The following is a 21577-nucleotide window of genomic DNA, read 5'->3' on the forward strand; positions in this document are numbered from 1 at the left end:
AACTCAAAAAGAAAAATAGAGTACTTAGAAGAACTAACCAAATGAAAAGAAATAGATATAATGAATATAAGTGAAACCTGGTATTCCCAAGAGACTGGAATGATGATCAAATAAAAGGGTTCCAAACTTATAGATCAGATAGAAAAAATAGGAATCAAGGGGGAACCGCAATATATGGGAAAGACAAAAAACAAGGAAAAATATATGAGAAATATAGTAACTCAGAATGTGAACTAATAGCGGTAGAATTTGAATCTGAAAAATTGATGAACATAGTAATATATAGACCTCCTAATACTAAAGAGTTTGACTTAATAATTGAAAAATTGGATGATATATGTAGAAATCACAAGGACTGGACTATTCTCCTATCTGGTGACTTCAACTTTTCCTTTCGTAGAATGGAAAGAACGAATAGGAGATTGTGGTTGTACTTATACATATAAAAAAGAGAGTAATAGTAGTGCAGAAGATAAGAGGCAATTTGAAAAGCTATTAGATATGCTACTAGAATACAACATTCAACAAATAAATCACCTGCCAACAAGAAAGGAAAATACTTTAGACCTAGTATTTGTGAACGAGATGAATTATGTTAAAGAAATAATAGTTTATAATGCGAGTATTTCAGACCATAATGTCATAGAATTAACAGTTCATAGTTCCAAAGCAAGTGAAAAATAGAGATAAGCAAGAAATGAAAAAGTGGGAAGGATATGGAAAATACAACTTCTACAGTAAAAATATAAATGGTCAGAAATTAATGAAGAATTAAACAAAGATTGGGATACATTTTTCGTAAGTGATGACATAAGGGGGTAAATACGGAGATATTATATAAAATATTGGAGAAAATAGTGGAAAAATATATACCGAAGAAGAAAAGTAAACATCATTCATGCATACCAAGAGACAGAAGGATCTTGTTCCAGAAAATCAGAAAGTGGAAAAAAGGTCTTGCAAAAGAAAAAAATGCATGGAAAGTTACAGAACTAAAAAGTAAGATAGACAAATGCAGAAACAAAAGATTATCAATCAAAAGAAAATGAAAAACGGGACTTGGAAGAAAAAACCCTATTAAATATCAAGCAAAACCCCAAACTATTATACTCATATGCTGAAGAAGATGAATAAAAGAAGAATAGAAATAGCCCTCTGAGAATTGAAGGGAGATTAACGAATGAAAAAAGGAAATTTGCAACATACTGGCAGAACGATATAAGAGAGAATTCACCCCTAGAATAGATAATGAAGATAATGATATAGAAGTAAGGGGAGAAAATAGTGAATATTTAGCTGACATAGAAATTAATGTAAGCTGATATTGTGCAGGCAATTAATGAAATTAAAAATGGAGCTGCTGCAGGGCCGGATGGAGTCCCTGCTATTTTCTTGTTAAAGAAAGTAGTTCATTCTATCGCAAAGCCACTTGCAATATTATTAAGACAAAGTGTAGATACAGGCAAGATTTATGATGAGCACAAATTAGCATATATCACCCCTACTTTCAAAAGTGGATCAAGACTAGAGGCAAGTAATTATAGGCTGTGAGTCTAACATCACATATTATGAAAGTGTATGAAAGGGTAATGAAGAAAAATATTATGAAACATTTAATAAAAAATAATTTGTTTAATATATGACAACCACGGTTTCGTACCCGGAAAAAGTACACACAAACCCAACTGTTAGTCCACCGTGAGAACATATTCAAAAATATGAAAAGCGGAAATGAAACAGATGTGGTTTATCTAGACTTTGCAAAAAGCTTTTGACAAAGTAGACCATAATATATTAGCAAAGAAAATTAGAAAACACAATATCGAGATAAAGTAGGGAAGATGGTTAAAAGAATTTTTACACAACAGAAAACAGATAGTTATTGCAAACGATGAGAAATCGGATGAAACCAAGGTAATATCCGGTGTGCCACAAGGTACGGTGCTAGCTGCAATATTGTTTGTTATTATGATTGAAGACATAGACAGTAATGTTAAGGATTCGGTAGTGAGTAGTTTCGCTGATGACACAAGAATAAGTAGAGAAATTACTTGTGATGAAGATAGGAACGCTCTACAAAGAGACCTTAACAAAGTATATGATTGGGCAGAGGTAAATAGGATGGTATTTAACTCTGATAAATTTGAATCAATAAATTATGGAGACAGAGAAGGAAAGCTATATGCATATAGGGGACCTAATAATGAGACAATCACAAATAAGGAAGCAGTTAAAGACCTTGGTGTGATGATGAATAGGAACATGTTATGCAATGATCAAATAGCAATTCTGTTTGCAAAATGTAAAGCAAAAATGGGAATGTTGTTACGGCACTTCAAAACAAGAAAAAGCTTTGAACACATGGATTTATGCTTTATAAAACATATGTTCGTAGTCCACTTGAATATTGCAATATGATATGGTACCCACACTATCAAAAGGATATTGCACAAATAGAGATGTACAAAGGTCCTTTACAGCTAGAATAGAAGAAGTTAAGGACCTAGACTACTGGGAAAGACTACAATCCTAAAAAATTATATAGTCTAGAAAGGAGAAGAGAACGCTACATGATAATTCAGGCATGGAAACAGATAGAAGGAATAACAGAAAATATCATGGAACTAAAAATATCAGAAAGAGCAAGCAGAGGTAGATTAATAGTGCCCAAAACGATACCAGGAAAAATAAGGAAAGCACACAGGACATTAATCCACTACGCACAGCATCGATAATGCAGCGTCTATTCAATGCGTTGCCAGCTCATCTGAGGAATATATCAGGAGTGAGCGTAGATGTGTTTAAGAATAAGCTCGACAAATATCTAAACTGCATCCCAGACCATCCAAGATTGGAAGATGCAAAATATACCGGAAGATGTACTAGCAACTCTCTGGTAGACATTAGAGGCGCCTCACACTGAGGGAACCTGGGGCAACCGAACGAACTGTAAGGTGTAAGGTAAGGTAAGGTAACTCTCTCTCTCTCTCTCTCTCTCCCTCTCTCTCTCTCTCTCTCTATATATATATATATATATATATATATATATATATATTATACTAACTTATATGCACATATATATACATGAATATATATATATAATATATATATATATATATATATATATATATATATATGTGTGTGTGTGTGTGTGTGTGTATCATGTACACACACACAAATATTCATATATATATATTAAGAGAGAGAGAGAGAGAGAGAGAGAGAGAGAGAGAGAGAGAGAGATCCACAAATCACATGAGCCGCCAGTATCAATCAAGTCTTACTTAAGACGACTTGTTACACGCTAGAATTGTCGGGTTATCACATGATCTCATTAACATCATTATGGCCCAAGCTATGAAAAAGCTGCCGGTTACTCATTTAAATATGATTCTTTTCGATCGTGCGCCAGTTTAAATAAAAAATTACTATACCTTTACACATCTACTCTACAGCCTTTGACTATGTATTATGTTTTAAATCTTAAAAATTTAATGTAGTTTGTTTTCTCGGTCACGTGACAGGAGACGAAAGGGCGTTGTCGATTGTGAAGAACAGCACAGCTCATCTCAAGGCATTCAGTGTCTCTGCAGACATGGCCGCGTGTGCAAGAGCTGCGACTGTCAGTATCTTTTTATTCCTGACGAAGGTGACGCTAGCGACACCTGCCACCACCCCTGCGCCGTGTCTGACGGAAAAAGACTGCGCTGTGCACACTTTGACGATCGAGGTTCTGCAACAGTTGATGAACAGTGCTGAGGTCATCCTGAAGAACTCCAACTCAGGAACGGCGGTCCAACCAGAGGCAGGATCGTCCGACGCTGCTGTAGACGGTGAGGAATTGTAACTGAAAGTGGGAGTCCTTCAACTTAGCCGGGATAAAGGAGTGGGGGGGGGGGATCAAGCGTCAGACGATGTTTTACATATTAAGGAATCGAAATTAAAAACAAGAAACTTTTACTCAAGCCTGGATGAGGGTTGGAGTGCCAGGTTAAACAACCAACCTCACATTTGAGATAACAAAAAAACATCCAACCCCATTACTTTGAGAAAATGGAAACACCCAACCTCACTGTTTTGAAAAAAAAAAAAACACCTAACCTGATTCTTAAAAACACACACACACCACACACACACACACACACACACAACCAATCACTGCTTTAAAAAAAAAAAGAAGAAGAGAAAAACCAACTCCACTTAAAAAAAAAAAAAAAAAACTCAGTTTTGAAGGAAAAAACACACCCCCCAACCTCAGTAAAAAAAAAAAAAGTAAAAAAAAAAAACCCTCACTGCTTTGAAAAAAAAAAATCACCTATCCTCCACTGTTTTGGAAAAAAGATTGCACAGTCTTTAAAAAAAAAACTAACCTCACTGTTTTAAAAAAAAAAAAAACCCAACCTCACTGTTTTGAAAAAAAAATCGCCTAACTTCATTGTTAAAAAAAAAAACCGCCCAAAAGCACTGTTGTAAGAAAACAAAAAACACCCAAACTCGCTGCTTCAAGAAAACAAAATGCATCAAACCCCACAGCTATGAGAAAACAAAAAATACTCAACCCCACTAGTTTGAGAAAACAATATGAATTTAGAGCAATATGAATTGAGCGCCAATATATAATATATATATATATATATATATATATATATATATATATATATATAAAACACCTCACGAATAAATAAAAATAGTTACCATTTACCTTTATAAGCTTGAGCATTCATTCCTCGCCCATCAGTCACGTGACACTACTTCTTCCTTAAACTCAACCTCTGTCTCATTCCCGCAGGATCAGCCACCCACATCCTCCTGCGCCGAATGGACAGCGAACTGACGGAGCTGAGGAGAAAAGTTCTCAGCTTAGAGGCAGGAAACAGTCAGACCACTTCCCACCAGCAGGAGATTAACAGTAGCATAGTAAATCAGGTGCAGCTCATGTATGCCTCCATTCCTTTTGTACATTCGAAGAAATTCAAACAAACACTGCAAGACTCAATTCGCAGTACATTTCCAGCGCTAGACGTCAGATTATGCTAAAAAAATCCAAAGACAATTGGGTCATTATTTCACCATAAGGATAGGCTTCCTGCCTTGATGCGATCTCTAGTGGTTTATTGTTTCACTTGCCCAAAATGTAAAGTTGGGAAATATATCGGAGCCACTAAGAGATTGCTCAAAGTCAGAGCTGATTCTCATTTTGGAGTTAGTTACCGAACTGGATGTCAATTAAAAACTAAAGAACTTTCTAATATAAGAGACCACTGTAAGAAATGCAAGACATCATTCTCTTATGAAGACTTTAATGTTATCGCCCAAGCACCCAATGACCACTCTCTCTCCATCCTGGAATCGTTAACTATTAAGCAGCTTGTTCCTTCCCTAAACAGCCAGAACTCTTCCACTATCTTATATATAGCCTAAGTTGACGTCGTCCTCCTGAAAAACTGAGAATGTCACTCAGTTCTTAGCTCAGATAGAGTAAGGTACAATACATTTTAACACCATAATTTTTTATATATACAATTTTAAAAGTTTTTTCAGTATTAGGTTTTCAATGTTTTTTAATAATGTTTTAGCTTGTTTTTGTTTGTTTTAAATTCAAGTTTCTTGTTTTTAGACTTTGTGAGTTTTTTTAACTGAGTCTTTTTTAATTTTTATTCTTTGCATTTTACAGCCCTGATGATGAGACATGTGGTCTCGAAAATTTGGCCAATAAATTTAAAATGCTACGATGGCTGTTTGCTGTTTTATTCCTACTGAATCTGCGGCGTTCTAAGTGCCCCAATCTTCCAGTATATTTATATATATATATATATATATATATATATATATATATATATATATATATGTATTTATGTATATAATACACACATCGAAGGTCACTATAGTAGATTGGAGAAGGGCGCAGGAACATATGCACATCCAGTACATACATTTATTGCCAACGCGTTTCTTGACCCATGGTCACATCATCAGGACATCTATATAAGTACAAGTGCCCCGGATGTAGTTCCGGGAATTACGTTGATTCGACTCTGCGTCTCCTCAAGGTCAGGGCCGATTCTCACATGGACTTGAGTTATCGTACTGGCTGCAGATTGTCTAATCCCGAATTTTCCAATATAAGATCCCACGCTACAGGTTGCAAGACATCAATAAAATACGACAACTTCAAAATAAATGGCCAAGCCAGGGAACCTGGAGAACTGCTTCTCTTGGAAAGTCTAAACATAAAAAGAATTGAACCTACTTTTGATTGCCAATCATCGGCTGTTCCCTGTTCATAGCATAACTGGATTGTTTGTTTATATTTGTCCGCCTTCTTTTCTGTTCTGAAGTTGTGTATTTTTTAGTGTGAATTTGCTTGGTTTTTAAAGAGTAAATGTATTTTCAAGTGTGATTCAGTATTTAAGTTTAACCTAGTTTCCATTATAAGCATTTTTTTATATTTTGTATGCTTCTTTTAATTATGTGCTCTGAATGCTCCTTTTTTATATAGATGTACTTGATGTATATATGTTCCTGCGCCTTCTTCACCTATATATAATATATATATTTATAATTATATATATATATATATATATAATATATATATATATATATATATATATATATATATTATAAAATAAAATTATGCCAGATGTGGAATTGCGGGTGAAGGTGTCTCCGTCTGGTGTGACATGGGCGAGAAAGAGGTCGACGAAGGCGGATGGACTGTTGTCCTTCTTCGGCGACCTCTCAGTACCCAGGTGAACTTCAACAGAGGATGGCGCGATTACAGAATTGGATTTGGCAGCCCAGACACTGAATACTGGATAGGTGAGGCTTTTCTCAGTTCCCACTGAATCTTTTTGTTTTGAATAGAACACCAATAAGCAAGGATTTACTGGAAATACTTGTTTACTTTTAATGACTAGCAACTCAGAAGTCTCTCTTTCCTTTTGTTTTTGTTGGTTCCTATAAATTTCTCAATTATAAGAGACAACTTAGAAGAATGTCATTGTTCGCTCGTCTGCTAAGCTTTGGAATTCTGTTCCTGCTTCTGCTTTTCTTACTCCAATAACTCAGACTTCAAAGATTCTTTGAGGATGAACTCCCACTCCTTTCCTGTTTATTGTTTTCACAGGAAAGGACGAAATGTGTAAATAGGTAACAATAAAAATATGAGTGAATGCTGTACAACGTCCCGTAAAATATTAAACAATTATCAATTGAACTTGTGGTCCTGTATTGGCTGTGGCCTCAAATTTATTAACCAGATCGTTTAAGTTATTGCACAATTTGATTGATTGACTGATTTATAGGTTTTAGGCATAATGACAAGCACTGGGGCAGCTAAGGCCATTCAGTGCTGAAAAGGAAATTGACAGTGAAGAGGTCTGAAAGGTGTAACAGGAGGAAAGCCTCGCAATTGTACTGCGAATCAATTGTTAGGAAAGGGTGGAAAGTAAGATGGAAGAAGGATAATATGAAAGGAGGTACAGTAAAAGGAATGAAAGTAGTTGCAGCTAGGGGCCGAAGGGACGCTGCAAAGAACCTTAAATAATGCCTACATTGGATGCACGAAGAGGACTTAGCATCCCTGGTGCCTACAGTCGAAACTACCTTTTCAAGGTTTGCTCGTTTTGTTTCAAAATACAAGTTTTTACCCGTAAACATGGATGCATACGTTCATTTATAACCAGAAATACACTAATGTATTTATTTCGAGGTGAACCGAGTTACCTTAAGACACCTCGTCAGAAAAATCTCATTCCGTTTTCATTGGTACCACGCTCAGTTCAAGTCTCATGATACCCAATAACAGAATATCATTGTTCACATTACCATTAAACTTATACACCGTAGAACAAGCTGAAAGAGAACGTCAGCCTCAAAGCAGGTTCAGTAAGTTAGAAACCTTATATTTGTATAAATACTGTGGAAAAGCAGAGCCCCAACAGAATCGTACAGTAAAGCATAATTAATAATAAGTACGGCATTAGACTAACCGGGAGAAAGAAACTTATTGAAAAAGTAGATATAACAACAGGTATATGAATCAATCAAAACGAAAGGTAAATCAATAAACAGATAGCAATTTGGCGCGAGGGCAAGGACAATTCTCTATTCTTTTCTAAGTACATCATTCAGCTGGTGACGTTTCAAGACGTTTAGTCCCATTTTCAAACATATCCAATAAAAGAAGCAGACATTGAAAAACAGACTCGGAATAAAAAAACAAATAAATAAATAATTTTTTTACATATAACATAAAATTATAGGTACAGTAAAAAGGAAGAGAGTTGGCCTAGGGGTACTGATGGCACATGCCTAGTGACAGTTCGGGTTAGGTTCAGCTTCGACTTAAACTTACCAGAGATATAACAGTGTTGATGGGGTCTGGGTATTTATCAAAATCATAGTAGGAACTCCTAACGACCAACAACTAGCAATTTTAGAATCGCTTTTTATTACACAGCTTGTCCCCAAATTAAATACTCAGACCACCTCAACACCTCTATACCTCTCGTGAGTTTAAGTCGAAGCTGAATCTGGCCCGATCCCGATCTGTCACTCGGTCTGTTGCCTCAGCACCATTTGGTCAACACTCTTCATTTTTACTGTATTTATAATTTTATTTTATACTTGGTCACCTCTCTTCATTTTTACTCTATTTATCATTTTATTTTATACTTGGTCAACTCTCTTCATTTTACTACTCAAATTTATCAATTTTATTTTGATTACTTGCGTGGCTAAACTAATCTTCATTTTTACTTACTTATAATTTTATTTTATACTTGGTCTCTCTTCATTTTTACCCCTCTGCTTTATCATTTTTATTTTATACTTGGTCAACTCTCTTCATTTTTACTTTACTTTTAATTTTATTTATACTTGGTCAACTCTCTTCATTTGTACTCTATTTATAATTTTATTTTATACATCGTCAACTTTCTTCATTTTTACTCTATTTATAATTTTATTTTATACTTGGTCAACTGTCTTCATTTCTACTCAATAATTTTATTTCATACTTGGTCAACTCTCTTCATTTTTACTTTACTTATAATTCTATTTTATACTTGGTCAACTCTCTTCATTTTTACTTTACTTATAATTTTATTTTATACTTGACAAACTCTCTTCATTATTACTCTACTTATAATTTTATTTTATACTTGGTCAACTCTCTTTATTTTTACTTTACTTATAATTTTATTTTATACTTGGTCAACTCTCTTCATTTTTACTCTATCTATAATTTTATCTCATACTTGGTCAACTCTCTTCATTTTCTCTCTATTTATAATTTTATTTAATACTTGGTCAACTCTATTCATTTTTACTTATAATTTTATTTTATACTTGGTCAACTCTTCATTTTTACTCTACTTATAATTTTATACTTGGCCAACTCTCTTCATTTTTACTTTACTTAAAATTTTAATTTATACTTTGTCAACTCTCTTAATTTTTACTCTACCTATAATTTTATTTTATACTTGGTCGACTCTCTTCAATTCTACTCTACTTATAATTTTAATTTATACTTGGTCAACTCTCTTCATTTTTACTCTGCTTATAGTTTTATTTTATACTTGGTCAACTATCTTCATTTTTACTCTACTTATAATTTTATTTTATACTTGGTCAACTCTCTTCATTTTTACTTTACTTATCATTTTAATTTTCATTTCAATGTGGGCCAACTTCTCTTCATTTTTTTAATTTTTACTCTACTTATAATTTTATTTCATACTTTGGTCAACTCTCTTTCATTTATTTTTTACTCTACTTATTTTAATTTATTTTTATAACTTGGTCAACCTTCTCTTCATTTTCACTTTTAACTCTACTTTATAATTTTAAATTTTTATACCTATTTTAGTCCAACTCTCTTAATTTTTACTCTACTTATAATTTTATATTATACTTGGTCAACTACCTTCATTTTTACTCTACTTATAATTTTTATTTATACTTGGTCAACGCTCTTCATTTTTACTTTACTTATAATTTTATTTTATACTTGGCCAACTCTCTTCATTTTTACTCTACTTATAATTTTATTTTATACTTGGTCAACTCTCTTCATTTTTACTCTACTTATAATTTTATTTTATACTAGGTCAACTCTCTTCATTTTTACTCTACTTATAATTTTATATTATACTTGGTCAACTATCTTCATTTTTACTCTACTTATAATTTTAATTTATACTTGGTCAACTCTCTTCATTTTTACTTTATAATTTTATTTTATACTTGGCCAACTCTCTTTATTTTTACTCTACTTATAATTTTAATTTATACTTGGTCAACTCCCTTCATTTTTACTCTACTTATAATTTTATTTTATACTTGGTCAACTCTCTTCATTTTTACTCTACTTATAATTTTATTTTATACTTGGCCAACTCTCTTCATTTTTACTCTACTTATAATTTTCAATTTATACTTGGTCAACTCTCTTCATTTTTACTATACTTATAGTATTATTTTATACTTGGCCAACTCTTTTCATTTTTACTCTACTTATATTTTATTCTATACTTGGTCAACTCTCTTCATTTTTACTCTACTTATAAATTTATTTTATACTTAGTCAACTCTCTTCATTTTTACTCTACTTATAATTTTATTTTATACTTGGCCAACTCTCTTCATTTTTACTCTACTTATAATTTCAATTTATACTTGGTCAACTCTCTTCATTTTTACTCTACTTATAAATTTATTTTATACTTAGTCAACTCTCTTCATTTTTACTCTACTTATAATTTTATTTTATACTTGGCCAACTCTCTTCATTTTTACTCTACTTATAATTTCAATTTATACTTGGTCAACTCTCTTCATTTTTAATATACTTATAGTATTATTTTATACTTGGCCAACTCTTTTCATTTTTACTCTACTTATAATTTTATTCTATACTTGGTCAACTCTCTTCATTTTTACTCTACTTATAAATTTATTTTATACTTGGTCACCTCTCTTCATTTTTACTCTACTTATAATTTCAATTTATACTTGGTCAACTCTCTTCATTTTTACTCTATTTATAATTTTATTTTATACTTGGTCAACTATCTTCATTTTTACTATACTTATAATTTTATTTTATATGTTCTTTCCGAGTCTGTTTTTAAATGCCTGTTTCTTTCATCATATAGCTTTGAAAATGGGACTACGCGTCTTGAAATGTCACCAGCTGAATAATGTAATTGGAAATGAATAAAGAATTGTGTTTACTGGATTGATAGAACCCAACCCCAACTTCAATCACCAGATACAACCATATCGTAAGCAAGCCAAGCATCCACACTGGTGACAGCGTCCCTTCAATCGACAGGTAACGACGTGCTCCACGCCCTCACGAACAGAGCAACCCAAGTGCTCCGGGTGGACATGACCGACTGGGACGGGGATTCCCGGTACCAAGAGTACAGCTCCTTCCACGTCGCCGACAGAGATCACGAGTACAGCCTCCGAGTGGGGACGGGAACCGGGACTGCTGGAGATGCCCTTAAACATCACGATAACATGCTCTTCTCCACTCCCGACAGAGATAACGATATTGAAAGTAAGCAAATCCTTTTCCGTGTTAAAGCTCTCCGTAGGTTTTGGGGTGGTTTGGTCTTGCGGAGAAAATGGAGAATGACAGTATAATGATAGACTGGTGAGTAGCACAGTGTATGTGTAGATTGGGAGGGAGAGGTCGACACACTGCTTATGAGCTTTCTTTGTGGGTAAAGAAGCGGCTGATTTTGTGAACATTTGCATGTTTATTTATTTATTTATAATTATTATATATATTTTTTTGCACAAGAGGTTCATCCTTGATTCAGTAAGTAAAGAACGATTATGGCAATGCTATATGTATGTATGTATGTATGTATGTAAGTATGTATGTAGATATAATATGGTCCTGCATTCGTGTATCTCCGTATGCTTCAGTTCTTGGTACTTTATTCTTAATAATCATTCATTTTCCACTGCCATGGGTAGGGCTCCAGAGTCGAAGTAAACCAGAATAGGTCTTCTTGATGCCATATTTTCTAGAGAATTGGACTGTTATCCATTCTTTTAAAACGTCATCCAACTTAGTCTTTTCCTACTTATCTTGTCACAAATGGAATCAGTATTTGCATTATTCAGGACCCCTGATTTCCAACTCGATGATCTTTGTGTATCATGAGGATCCTTTTCGAGCTGTGACAAAGAAACTAGAGTTATTTTGAGCTATTGTGCAAAAGTGGGCCATCTTGAAGTACCATGCAGTAAGTATGATTGACCTTCCCTCTGAAAGTGGCAGTTCCACGTTACGAGAAACTGGATTACCTATGGAAATTCTCAATCTTCCTAGAACTCGAGAGAGAGAGAGAGAGAGAGAGAGAGAGAGAGAGAGAGAGAGAGAGAGAGAGAGAGAGTGTGTGTGTGTGTGTTGTGTGTGAAAAGCCTCAGTTCTGCGGCCGAAGGTTTGGAAGAGAGCATACACAATCAAACGATCTAGCTGGGATGTAAAAGCTGTGCACATACCATGAGTACTAATTCTTATTTCTATCTAGTTCTAGTCTTGTACACTAATATTTTTCCTAATTGATACTCCTCGCTTCATCCTCAATTTCGTTTTCCCAACCTTAAATTTGTCCTTGCTTATACAATATACACCTTGACTTCAGTCAGTAAAGCACGTTTATTTTTCTAACGCATATGCCCCTTCATTTTTCCTGATTTTAGTCTTCTTACCCTCTTCTTTTTTCCACCACAGGATCTCGTAACTGCGCAGCTGTATACAGCTGTGGTTTCTGGTTTACAAACTGTTACAACGTGAGTCCAACGAACCCACTTCTGAGCAAGCAGAAAAACGTGAAGGGGATAACTTGGAGAACGTTCCACTCTGACTATACAACGCTGCAAAGCGTCACCTTTAAAGTGAAGCCAGCTATGTGTTATAGTGGATGATTTCTCTCAGTCATAAATCTTAAAAACCCAGTGTCAATCCATGCGCAACAAAACTTGTTTAAAAGGACTGTAAAGGGTGACTGAGAGAAAACTTAGAAAACAGAGAAATTTGCAAATTGCGAATAAATAGTAGTCTACTTGGTGTTCTTCAGCAAGCGACCTTGGTGGCTTCCCTACTCGTTTACATAACACCTGAGTACTCAAGATTATCTAATAAATCCATGAATGTTCTTGTCTTTCCTCAGCTTACTCAAAGTAACAGGGAAGAAGCCAGGCGGATGTGGGAATGCTCAAATTTATACAAAGTTTCCTTAATCTGGGAGAATTTCAAAAACAATAAATGTCTCATAATGGACTCCTGCCCCTCCTCTCTCAGACGGTTCTAAATGGTGAAATGGGGAGAAGACATCATTACAGCCCCTGAAGAGGTCTGTACTATCTTCAAAAGGCACTTCTGTCAAACACCAATGCCCCAGAAGGCCACTATTCTTAGTACGACACTCGTGGTCATGGTCAGGGTCACAAATCTTCAAATCTCGATGTCATCTGAAAAATGGCTTCATTAGTGTAAATGAAGTTTCTATCTCATTACAGCTCAAAATATATTGCGAGAACTGAAGTCGAGTAATAAATGCATAGAGAATAAATCCATAATTTCCTTTGCACCCAAAACAAAGTTCTCACACAATTTATATATATATATATATATATATATATATATATATATATATATATAAATGAAAATGTCCATTGACAGACAGATAGAGAAGTGATTGCCAGACCAAAAACATATTTTTTACTCTGCTCTTCAAAGAAGAAGATTACCTTTATCATCTGTTTCTTAGTAGTCGAAGTTACTGCTTATAACGCATACTTCACCTCACTGACTATGAGGAGAGGAACTATACTTCTGGCATGGCGGGAGTAGTTAAACCACAGATATGGGTTTAGTGGGTCCACTATGATTACGAATATTCTGTTCCTTCTCTGACTGAGAGGAAGTTGTCTTGTCCTGGCAAATCACAGGTCAACCATTCATATTATAAAAATGGAGTTTTGTCTTTATCATCATTATTATTAATTTTATCATTATTATTTTCGAGTATTTTGATAAGACCTTTGATATACACTTCTTGATTCCTAAGTTTCTGTCGAAGGATCTGATCTCGAATGGGAAGGGAAATCTGGGCCAAGTCTAATTCAAGAAGCGGACAGCTGTGTGGGAGGTGATCAAAGTGAACAAATGAAAAGGCAGACAATCCCTGTTGCAAGAGGATGTCTGCTCTTGTTACTTTACCTGACAATAACAGCAATATCACCATCACCAGAAAGAAGTGACAATGTCGAAATAGCGAGCATCATTTCGCCAGTCTTCTCTCACTTCTACCGTTTGCTCTTTTCCCACAGCGAGGCCAAAGTGGTATCACCTTCCTGAATATTACATCCACCGAATTCTACGTAAAAGCCACAATCTGACAAAGAACTGGGCTGGGAACGGGATGACGCGTTATGCGATTTCCCTTTTCCGTCAATTACTGTGAATAACGAAGCATCCTCCCTACAAAGAGAAACATGTAAATCAATAATGCGGAGAATCTATATTATAATTCAGTACATTGCACACTTCGACCTCTCTCGCACCTTAAAATATTATTATTATTATTATTATATATTTATTCCAAGTTTGTTCTGTTATTCCAAGTATTCATCAGTCTCTTCCCTGAGAGAGAGAGAGAGAGAGAGAGAGAGAGAGAGAGAGAGAGAGAGAGAGAGAGAGAGCTAGGTCGGTTCGTTTAACAACTGCTCTCCTAAGAGTAAGAGTCGTGCCTCGGAGCCATGACATCACTTCGTACTTGACAGGGCTCAGAAGTGTGCAACTCGAAACCCCAATTTTGGCAACCTCTAATTGAGTAATTATCCTCGGCGGTCCCAAGCGATCGCGGCTTCCCAGCCTTTGAGGTCTGGCCAGGAAATCGCGCGATAAACTTGTTCCGCTGAGTGCACTAAACTAACAAACATTTTCTCACCTGCTAATTGCTTAGGCCAATCGGCGATCAGTTCATTTCGCGGTTGAGTGTGATGCAGTTGAAACACACCTTCAACCTTTGCCTTCAATGTCATTCCAGTTGACTTCCAAAGGAAAGGAAAGGATAGAAGTTGTTGGAAGACGTCACTGAAGTGTCACCCGGACTTTCCCTAAAACCTTGAATTTAAACCAACTAAACAACCGGAGAAGGATTTCCAACGAAAGCGCTCGTTGTTTTCTGAACTATTTGTACAACTGCTTGCATTAGCATTGGTAGAGAATTGCACGTACTGTCGCACAGCTCTGTGTTTCAAGTTATTGTATTTTGCGCTGAGGTCTGTGGTCAATAAAGTGACCTACCTACCTACTTATCTATCTATCGATCTATCTATCTGTCTATCTACATTATACAGTTCTTAAGCGTTAAGGGGTAATGAGGGAGGCTGGAAAAAAAGTCGTTAGCTGGCGTAAAATAACCAGTGAACGTTTGAAAGGCTCAGGTGAGTGGCGCAGTGTGTGCAGGGAGGTTAGCAGGCTACTGAAGAGCAATGCTTGCAGGTATATGAACTGGCTAGCAGATATGGATGTCGTCTTCCCACTGGTTTCATCCTTGACTCACAAACTGAAAGGGTGAACGTAGCACCGACTGAAACCGAACATCGACCGAATATATGCGAAAGCAATTGTTGGTTTCAGCGACAAGCGACTCATGTCTCGTTCTACCTCTGGGCAACTATGGACGTTCTCATGTTTAAGCTGTATTCTTTGACATGCGTATTAGTCTTTCTATGAACCTAGCAAAATGAAAGCGAAATTGCTCCATGACGAAAATTTAAGCACTAATTGTGTTGGGAGTTATGACTCGTACATAAAAAATGGTTACATGTAAAAGTAAGTATATCTTAGTTCTACCAGATCACTGGCCTGAAGGATTAGATATTTTTACGTGTCTAGGAACCAATTGGTTACCTAGCAATGGGACTTACAGCTTATTGTGGGATATGAACCACATTATATCGAGAAATGAATTTCTATCACCAGAAATAAATTCCTCTGGTTAAGCGTTGGCCGAGCCGAGGATCGAACTTCGGACCACCGGACTGGTAGCCGTGCGCGAAATCCACTCGCGCAATGTGGAACATAACGGTTACATGTACAGATAACCAAGACTAATTGATGAAAAGCGTTTAAGAAATTGGCCTCTCCAAGGAATCTTTATCATGTTCATAATCACGATAATACGGTAGGTCAAAATAGTAATATAAAGGAAATTTACTTAGCTACAAGACAGCACAATACCATACCGTTGAAAAAATGGCGAACATTAACGTTAAATGAAATAAAAACTACTGCGGCTAGAGAGTTGCAATTTGGTATGTTTGATGACTGGAGGGTGGATGAACAATATATACCAATTTGTAGCTTTCTAGCCTCAGTAGCTTTTAAGATCTGAGGGCGGACAGAAAAAGTGCGGACGGACCGACAAATAGTCAAATGAATAGTTTTCTTTTACAGAAAACTAAAAAGGTATTTTCAATCCACACAGGAGCAGTACGAGATACAAACAAGACCTGGACATCAATTCCAATATAAAGAGACTTGGAGAAATGCGAGAATAATTTCAAACATCAGAAAAAAACTCAAATATGAAAAGACCAGCGGTATTCAATGAAGAAACAGATAGAAAAATCAGATAACACAAGAAATACGAAAGCAGGAGATGCAAGACGGGATAATGAAGAGGAGAGAGGGGAGACAAGAAAGCACCAGAAAGTTTACATCTGAAAATGGCAGCGGCACTAAATAAACGAACGATGAAGAAAGTTCAAAATAAAAAAAAGGGGGAGGGAGGGGATGAACACCGAAGAAGATGAAAATAAAAGAGGTGGGAGAGGGGTGAATAATTCCATGATTAATCTCGCAATCTTTATCTGCATTCCCATTCCAGAAAGCCTCTAAAAATTCAAAGAGCATTTCGCTCAAGATCTGAGAGTGGGGAATGGACTCTCTCTCTCTCTCTCTCTCTCTCTCTCTCTCTCTCTCTCTCTCTCTCTCTCTCTCTCTCTCTCCAGATCTGAGAGTGGGGGAATGGAGAGCGAATCTTACTTCGTGAGGTATCTCGTACATCTCTCTTACTTTCCAAATGTAAAAATGCAAGGCAAAATAAATGGAGAAAGTGGGTCGCGTCTTTTCACTGCAATTGCCTTTGGATTTTGCGTAAAGAAAAAAAAAAAGGTTAATATTCATGCGCAAAAGTATGCAGAGTATGTTCATATACATACATATATATATATATATATATATTATATATATATATATATATATATATATATATATATATATATATATAAATAAAGGTTTTTTTTGCCACGAAGGAAAAAAATGAATACTTATCACATCACCGTGATTCATATAAATCATTCGAGCTACAAATGTCCTTTAATATCTCATTCGCTCTACCTCGGAATTGATATATTTTCATATATATACCGAAGGTGAATTTTTAGTTGATAATAATTTTGTCCCCACATGGGATCGAACCACCGTCCAGCGGATGGGAAACAAAATCAGAAACGGACAGTGACGTTATCGAGTCAGCCAACAGAGAGGCTATAAGTTTATATCGATTCTGACAATTACAAATCACTGTCGATCTCGGTGTTTTCGTAATTAGAATCATATGAAACCCCCTCAATCATGTTAGCCGATTCGAACATTTGACCAACGAAGCCTTGTTGTGATTATTTATCACATCACCGTGATTCATATAAGTCATTCCAGGTACAAATGTCCTTTAATATCTAATTCGGTCTACCTCGGAATTGATATATTTTCATATATGAACCGAAGGGGAATTTTTAGTTGATAATAATTTCGTCCCCCAATGGGATCGAACCCCCGTCCAGTGGACGGGAAACAAAATCAGAAACGGACAGTGACGTTATCGAGTCGGCCAACAGAGAGGCTATAAGCTTATATCGATTCTGACCATTACAAATCACTGTCGATCTCGGTATTTTCGTAATTAGAATCGTTATGAAACCCCCTCAACCATGTTAGCCGATTCGAACATTTGACCAACGTAGCCTTGTTATGAATACTTATCATATCACCGTGATTCATATAAATCATTCGAGCTACAAATGTCCTTTAATATCTAATTTGCTCTACCTCGGAATTGATATATTTTCATATATGTACTGAAGGGGAATTTTTAGTTAATAATTTCGTCCCCCCATGGGATCGAACCACCATCCAGTGGATGGGAAACGAAATCAGAAACGGACAGTGACGTTATCGAGTCGGCCAACAGAGAGGCTATAAGTTTATATCGATTCTGACCATTACAAATCACAGTCGATCTCGGTGTTTTTGTAATTAGAATCGATATGAAACCCCCTCAACCATGTTAGCCGATTTGAACGTTTGACCAACGTAGCCTTATTATGAATACTTAGCACATCACCGTGATTCATATAAATCATTCGAGCTACAAATGTCCTTTATTATCTAATTCGCTATACCTCGGAATTGATATATTTTCATATATGGACCGAAGGGGAATATTTAGTTGATAATAATTTCGTCCCCCCATGGGATCGAACCACCGTCCAGTGGATGGGAAACGAAATCAGAAATGGACAGTGACGTTATCGAGTCGGCCAACAGAGAGGCTATAAGTTTATATCGAGTCTGACAATTACAAATCACCATCGATCTCAGTGTTTTCGTAATTAGAATCGATATGAAACCCCCTCAACCGAGATCGACGTCGATTTGTAATGGTCAGAATCGATATAAACTTATAGCCTCTCTGCTGGCCGACTCGATAATGTCACTGTCCGTTTCTGATTTCGTTTCCCATCCACTGGACGGTGGTTCGATCCCATGCTGGGACGAAATTATTATCAACTAAAAATTCCCCTTCGGTACATATATGAAAATATATCAATTCCGAGGTACAGCGAATTAGATATTAAAGGACATTTGAAGCTAGAATGATTTATATGAATCACAGCGATGTGATAAGTATTCATAACAAAGCTACGTTGGTCAAACGTTCGAATCAGCTAACATGGTTGAGGGGGTTTCATATCGATTCTAATTACGAAAACAACGAGATCGACGGTGATTTGTAATGGTCAGAATCGATATAAACTTATAGCCTCTCTGTTGGCCAACTCTATAATGTCACTGTCCGCTTCTGATTTCGTTTCCCGTCCACTGGACGGTGGTTGGATCCCATGGGGGGACGAAATTATTATCAACTAAAAATTCCCCTTCGGTACATATATGAAAATATATTAATTCCGAGGTAGAGCGAATTAGATATTAAAGGACATTTGTAGCTCGAATGATATATCTATATCTATATCTATATATATATATATATATACATAGCACATACTATATATATATATATATATATATATATATATATATATATATATATATATATAAGAATATTATATATATAAGCGTGCGTGCGCTCGTGCGTGTGTGTGCATTTTTTAATTTATTTTGGGGACACTGAAGAAGATCGGTAAAAACTAGGGGACCACTTGGAAAATGCTCGGCCAAAAAGAAAGTTGGGAGGAAAAACGAGGTGAAGGTAAAAGGACACCTTGAAGATGGAGCTACGAACGTGAAAATGGACGAAGAGGAATAGAACACATTAGTATACCTGAGAGAAATAAAAAGACTGGTTAGAGTCTCTGAAAGTCAAGTTGTTGAGCCAGCTCTCCTTCATGGTATCAAATTTTACCTTCCACGGTGCCTGGTGTTTCCTATATATTTCTATGAAATCAACCATAATATCTCTTTGTCTTTAACGGCGCACACATCACTCATGTTGTAATTTTACGTGGAAATAGCAAAGTCTCTTTGTCAGTGAAGGAAGGAGCTGCTTAAAGATGTTACCACCTCGAGAATTGAATAAGTATGACGCTTGGAGACTGATTCTTATTCAGACGTTCAGACTTTAAACACGAACCAGCAAGCTCTGCCCACCAAAGTCAGACCAGATTAGACATCCTTCCAACTCATTCAAACACGTTGGTCCAACATGTTTACCCCTTTCACACGTTCAAACATACTCTCAAACATCACGTTGTCAAACGTGTTCATGAACATGTTTGACCGTGTGAAACCCTTTACAGCTCAAAACAAATATCCTTGGAGAGACCGAATACCAAATCGCGTACAAATATGACTGAAGAACCGTTCCAACTGTTCAGGAATTTATATGAGAATGAAACGCGACCTAGCAGTTCTAGCAGTGTGAATGCGCTACTCAAAGCATCAAAAAATGAGGACAGAAACATAACTAAAGTGGACGTCATAGGTTTCAGTGTGAATGCGCTACTCAAAGCATCAAAAATGAGGACAGAAACATAACTAAAGTGGACGTCATAGGTTTTTTACGGGCCCAGTCATCATACACCTACATGAAAACACAATATGCAAGCGTTTCCTTAGGAGGAAAATCATATCTTCCTAACCTCGAACTGTGGCCAGCACAGATCTGGCCGACCTGTCAAAACTCGCTCAACACAATGAAGGTTATAAATATCTGCTATTCTTCATCGACCAATTTTCGAGGTATTTACGCATCCTCCCTCTGGAGAGAGAGAGAGAAAAAAAGTGTCAGTGCACGATGCTCTGAAAGTGCTTTTAGAATCTAGCGATTTTTCAGGACTGTCCCGTCTGAACATCGACGAAGGTAGGGAATATTATAACAAACGTGAGGAAATATCTAAAAAGTAGGAATGTGTTGTTATATAGCGTCTACTCGCGAGAAATTAAAGCTTCTATAGCTGAAAGGGTGATAAGAACCATTAAAAACCGAATATACAGATACCTTACACACTAGAACACTTTGAAATATATAGACGTTCTGCAGGACATAGTCGAAAGCTATAACAACTCACCGCACAAGAGTTTAGGGCATGGGCAGACGCCTAAGGAGGTGCATGCGATGAAGACTAAAGCGGACGTTAAAAGTCAGTTCTCGAGAATGTAAAAAACACCTTTCCAACAACGGGCCGCATCAGTTCAACCTTGAACGTTGGAAACACCGTACGCATAGCTGACGAAAACCGGAATGCTGCTTTCAGGAGAAAAAAGGATATCTTAGTTTTACCAGACCTCTGAGCTGATTAACAGCTCTCCTAGGGCTGGCCCGAAGGATTAGATATTTTTACGTGGCTAGGGACCAATTAGTCACCCAGCAACGGGACTTACAGTTTATTGTGGGATCCGAACCACACTATATCGAGAAATAATTTCTATCACCAGAAACAAATTCCTCTGATTCCGTGTTGGCCGAGCCGGGAATCGAACCTCAGACCACCGGATTGGCAGCCAAGCGCGAAAACCACTCGTCCAGCGAGGAACTGCTTTCAGGGGAGGATACAGTTCAAAACACACTAGAAATTTTTAAAATCAAGAAGCTCGTCACTCTGCAAAATCCTACAGTTTACATTTTGGAAGATTTAGCGGGAGAAGAAATAAAAGGTACATTCTACAGAGAAGAATTAATGCCTACCGAATTGCCTGAAACCTACGACATTGCCACCTTAGGGAGTAGGAGGAGAG

The 21577-nt window shown here is 36.2% G+C and overlaps 2 protein-coding genes across 2 annotated transcripts in view; both read left to right on the plus strand.

The window, feature by feature from the left end:
* Positions 1–3364: 3364 nt before the first annotated feature.
* LOC135214228 (fibrinogen-like protein 1) overlaps positions 3365–21577 on the plus strand; it is a 47744-nt gene continuing 29531 nt past the window's right edge. Inside the window, exons 1-2 of the mRNA XM_064248335.1 lie at positions 3365–3833; positions 4790–4926. Coding sequence (XP_064104405.1) covers positions 3596–3833; positions 4790–4926 — 375 coding nt within the window. The 5' untranslated portion in view covers positions 3365–3595. The remainder of the gene's footprint in view (positions 3834–4789; positions 4927–21577) is intronic.
* On the plus strand, positions 5961–13589 carry LOC135218895 (fibrinogen-like protein 1). The gene is made up of 4 exons (XM_064255343.1): positions 5961–6100; positions 6641–6819; positions 11342–11572; positions 12761–13589. The coding sequence occupies exons 1-4, from the start codon at positions 5961–5963 to the stop codon at positions 12952–12954; spliced, it is 744 nt and encodes a 247-aa protein (XP_064111413.1). The 3' UTR covers positions 12955–13589.

This window comes from Macrobrachium nipponense, chromosome 19, assembly GCF_015104395.2.
Source record: "Macrobrachium nipponense isolate FS-2020 chromosome 19, ASM1510439v2, whole genome shotgun sequence".
In the NCBI taxonomy this organism is placed as follows: domain Eukaryota; kingdom Metazoa; phylum Arthropoda; class Malacostraca; order Decapoda; family Palaemonidae; genus Macrobrachium; species Macrobrachium nipponense.

What these genes read in the sequence shown, in the direction of transcription:
- LOC135218895 (XM_064255343.1), top strand. Translation starts at nt 5,961, where the DNA reads ATGGTCACATCATCAGGACATCTATATAAGTACAAGTGCCCCGGATGT. An exon ending in TATCGTACTGGCTGCAGATT is followed by an intron (nt 6,101 to 6,640) that starts GTCTAATCCCGA and finishes AAATTATGCCAG; the next exon opens with ATGTGGAATTGCGGGTGAAG. An exon ending in CAGAGATAACGATATTGAAA is followed by an intron (nt 11,573 to 12,760) that starts GTAAGCAAATCC and finishes TTTCCACCACAG; the next exon opens with GATCTCGTAACTGCGCAGCT.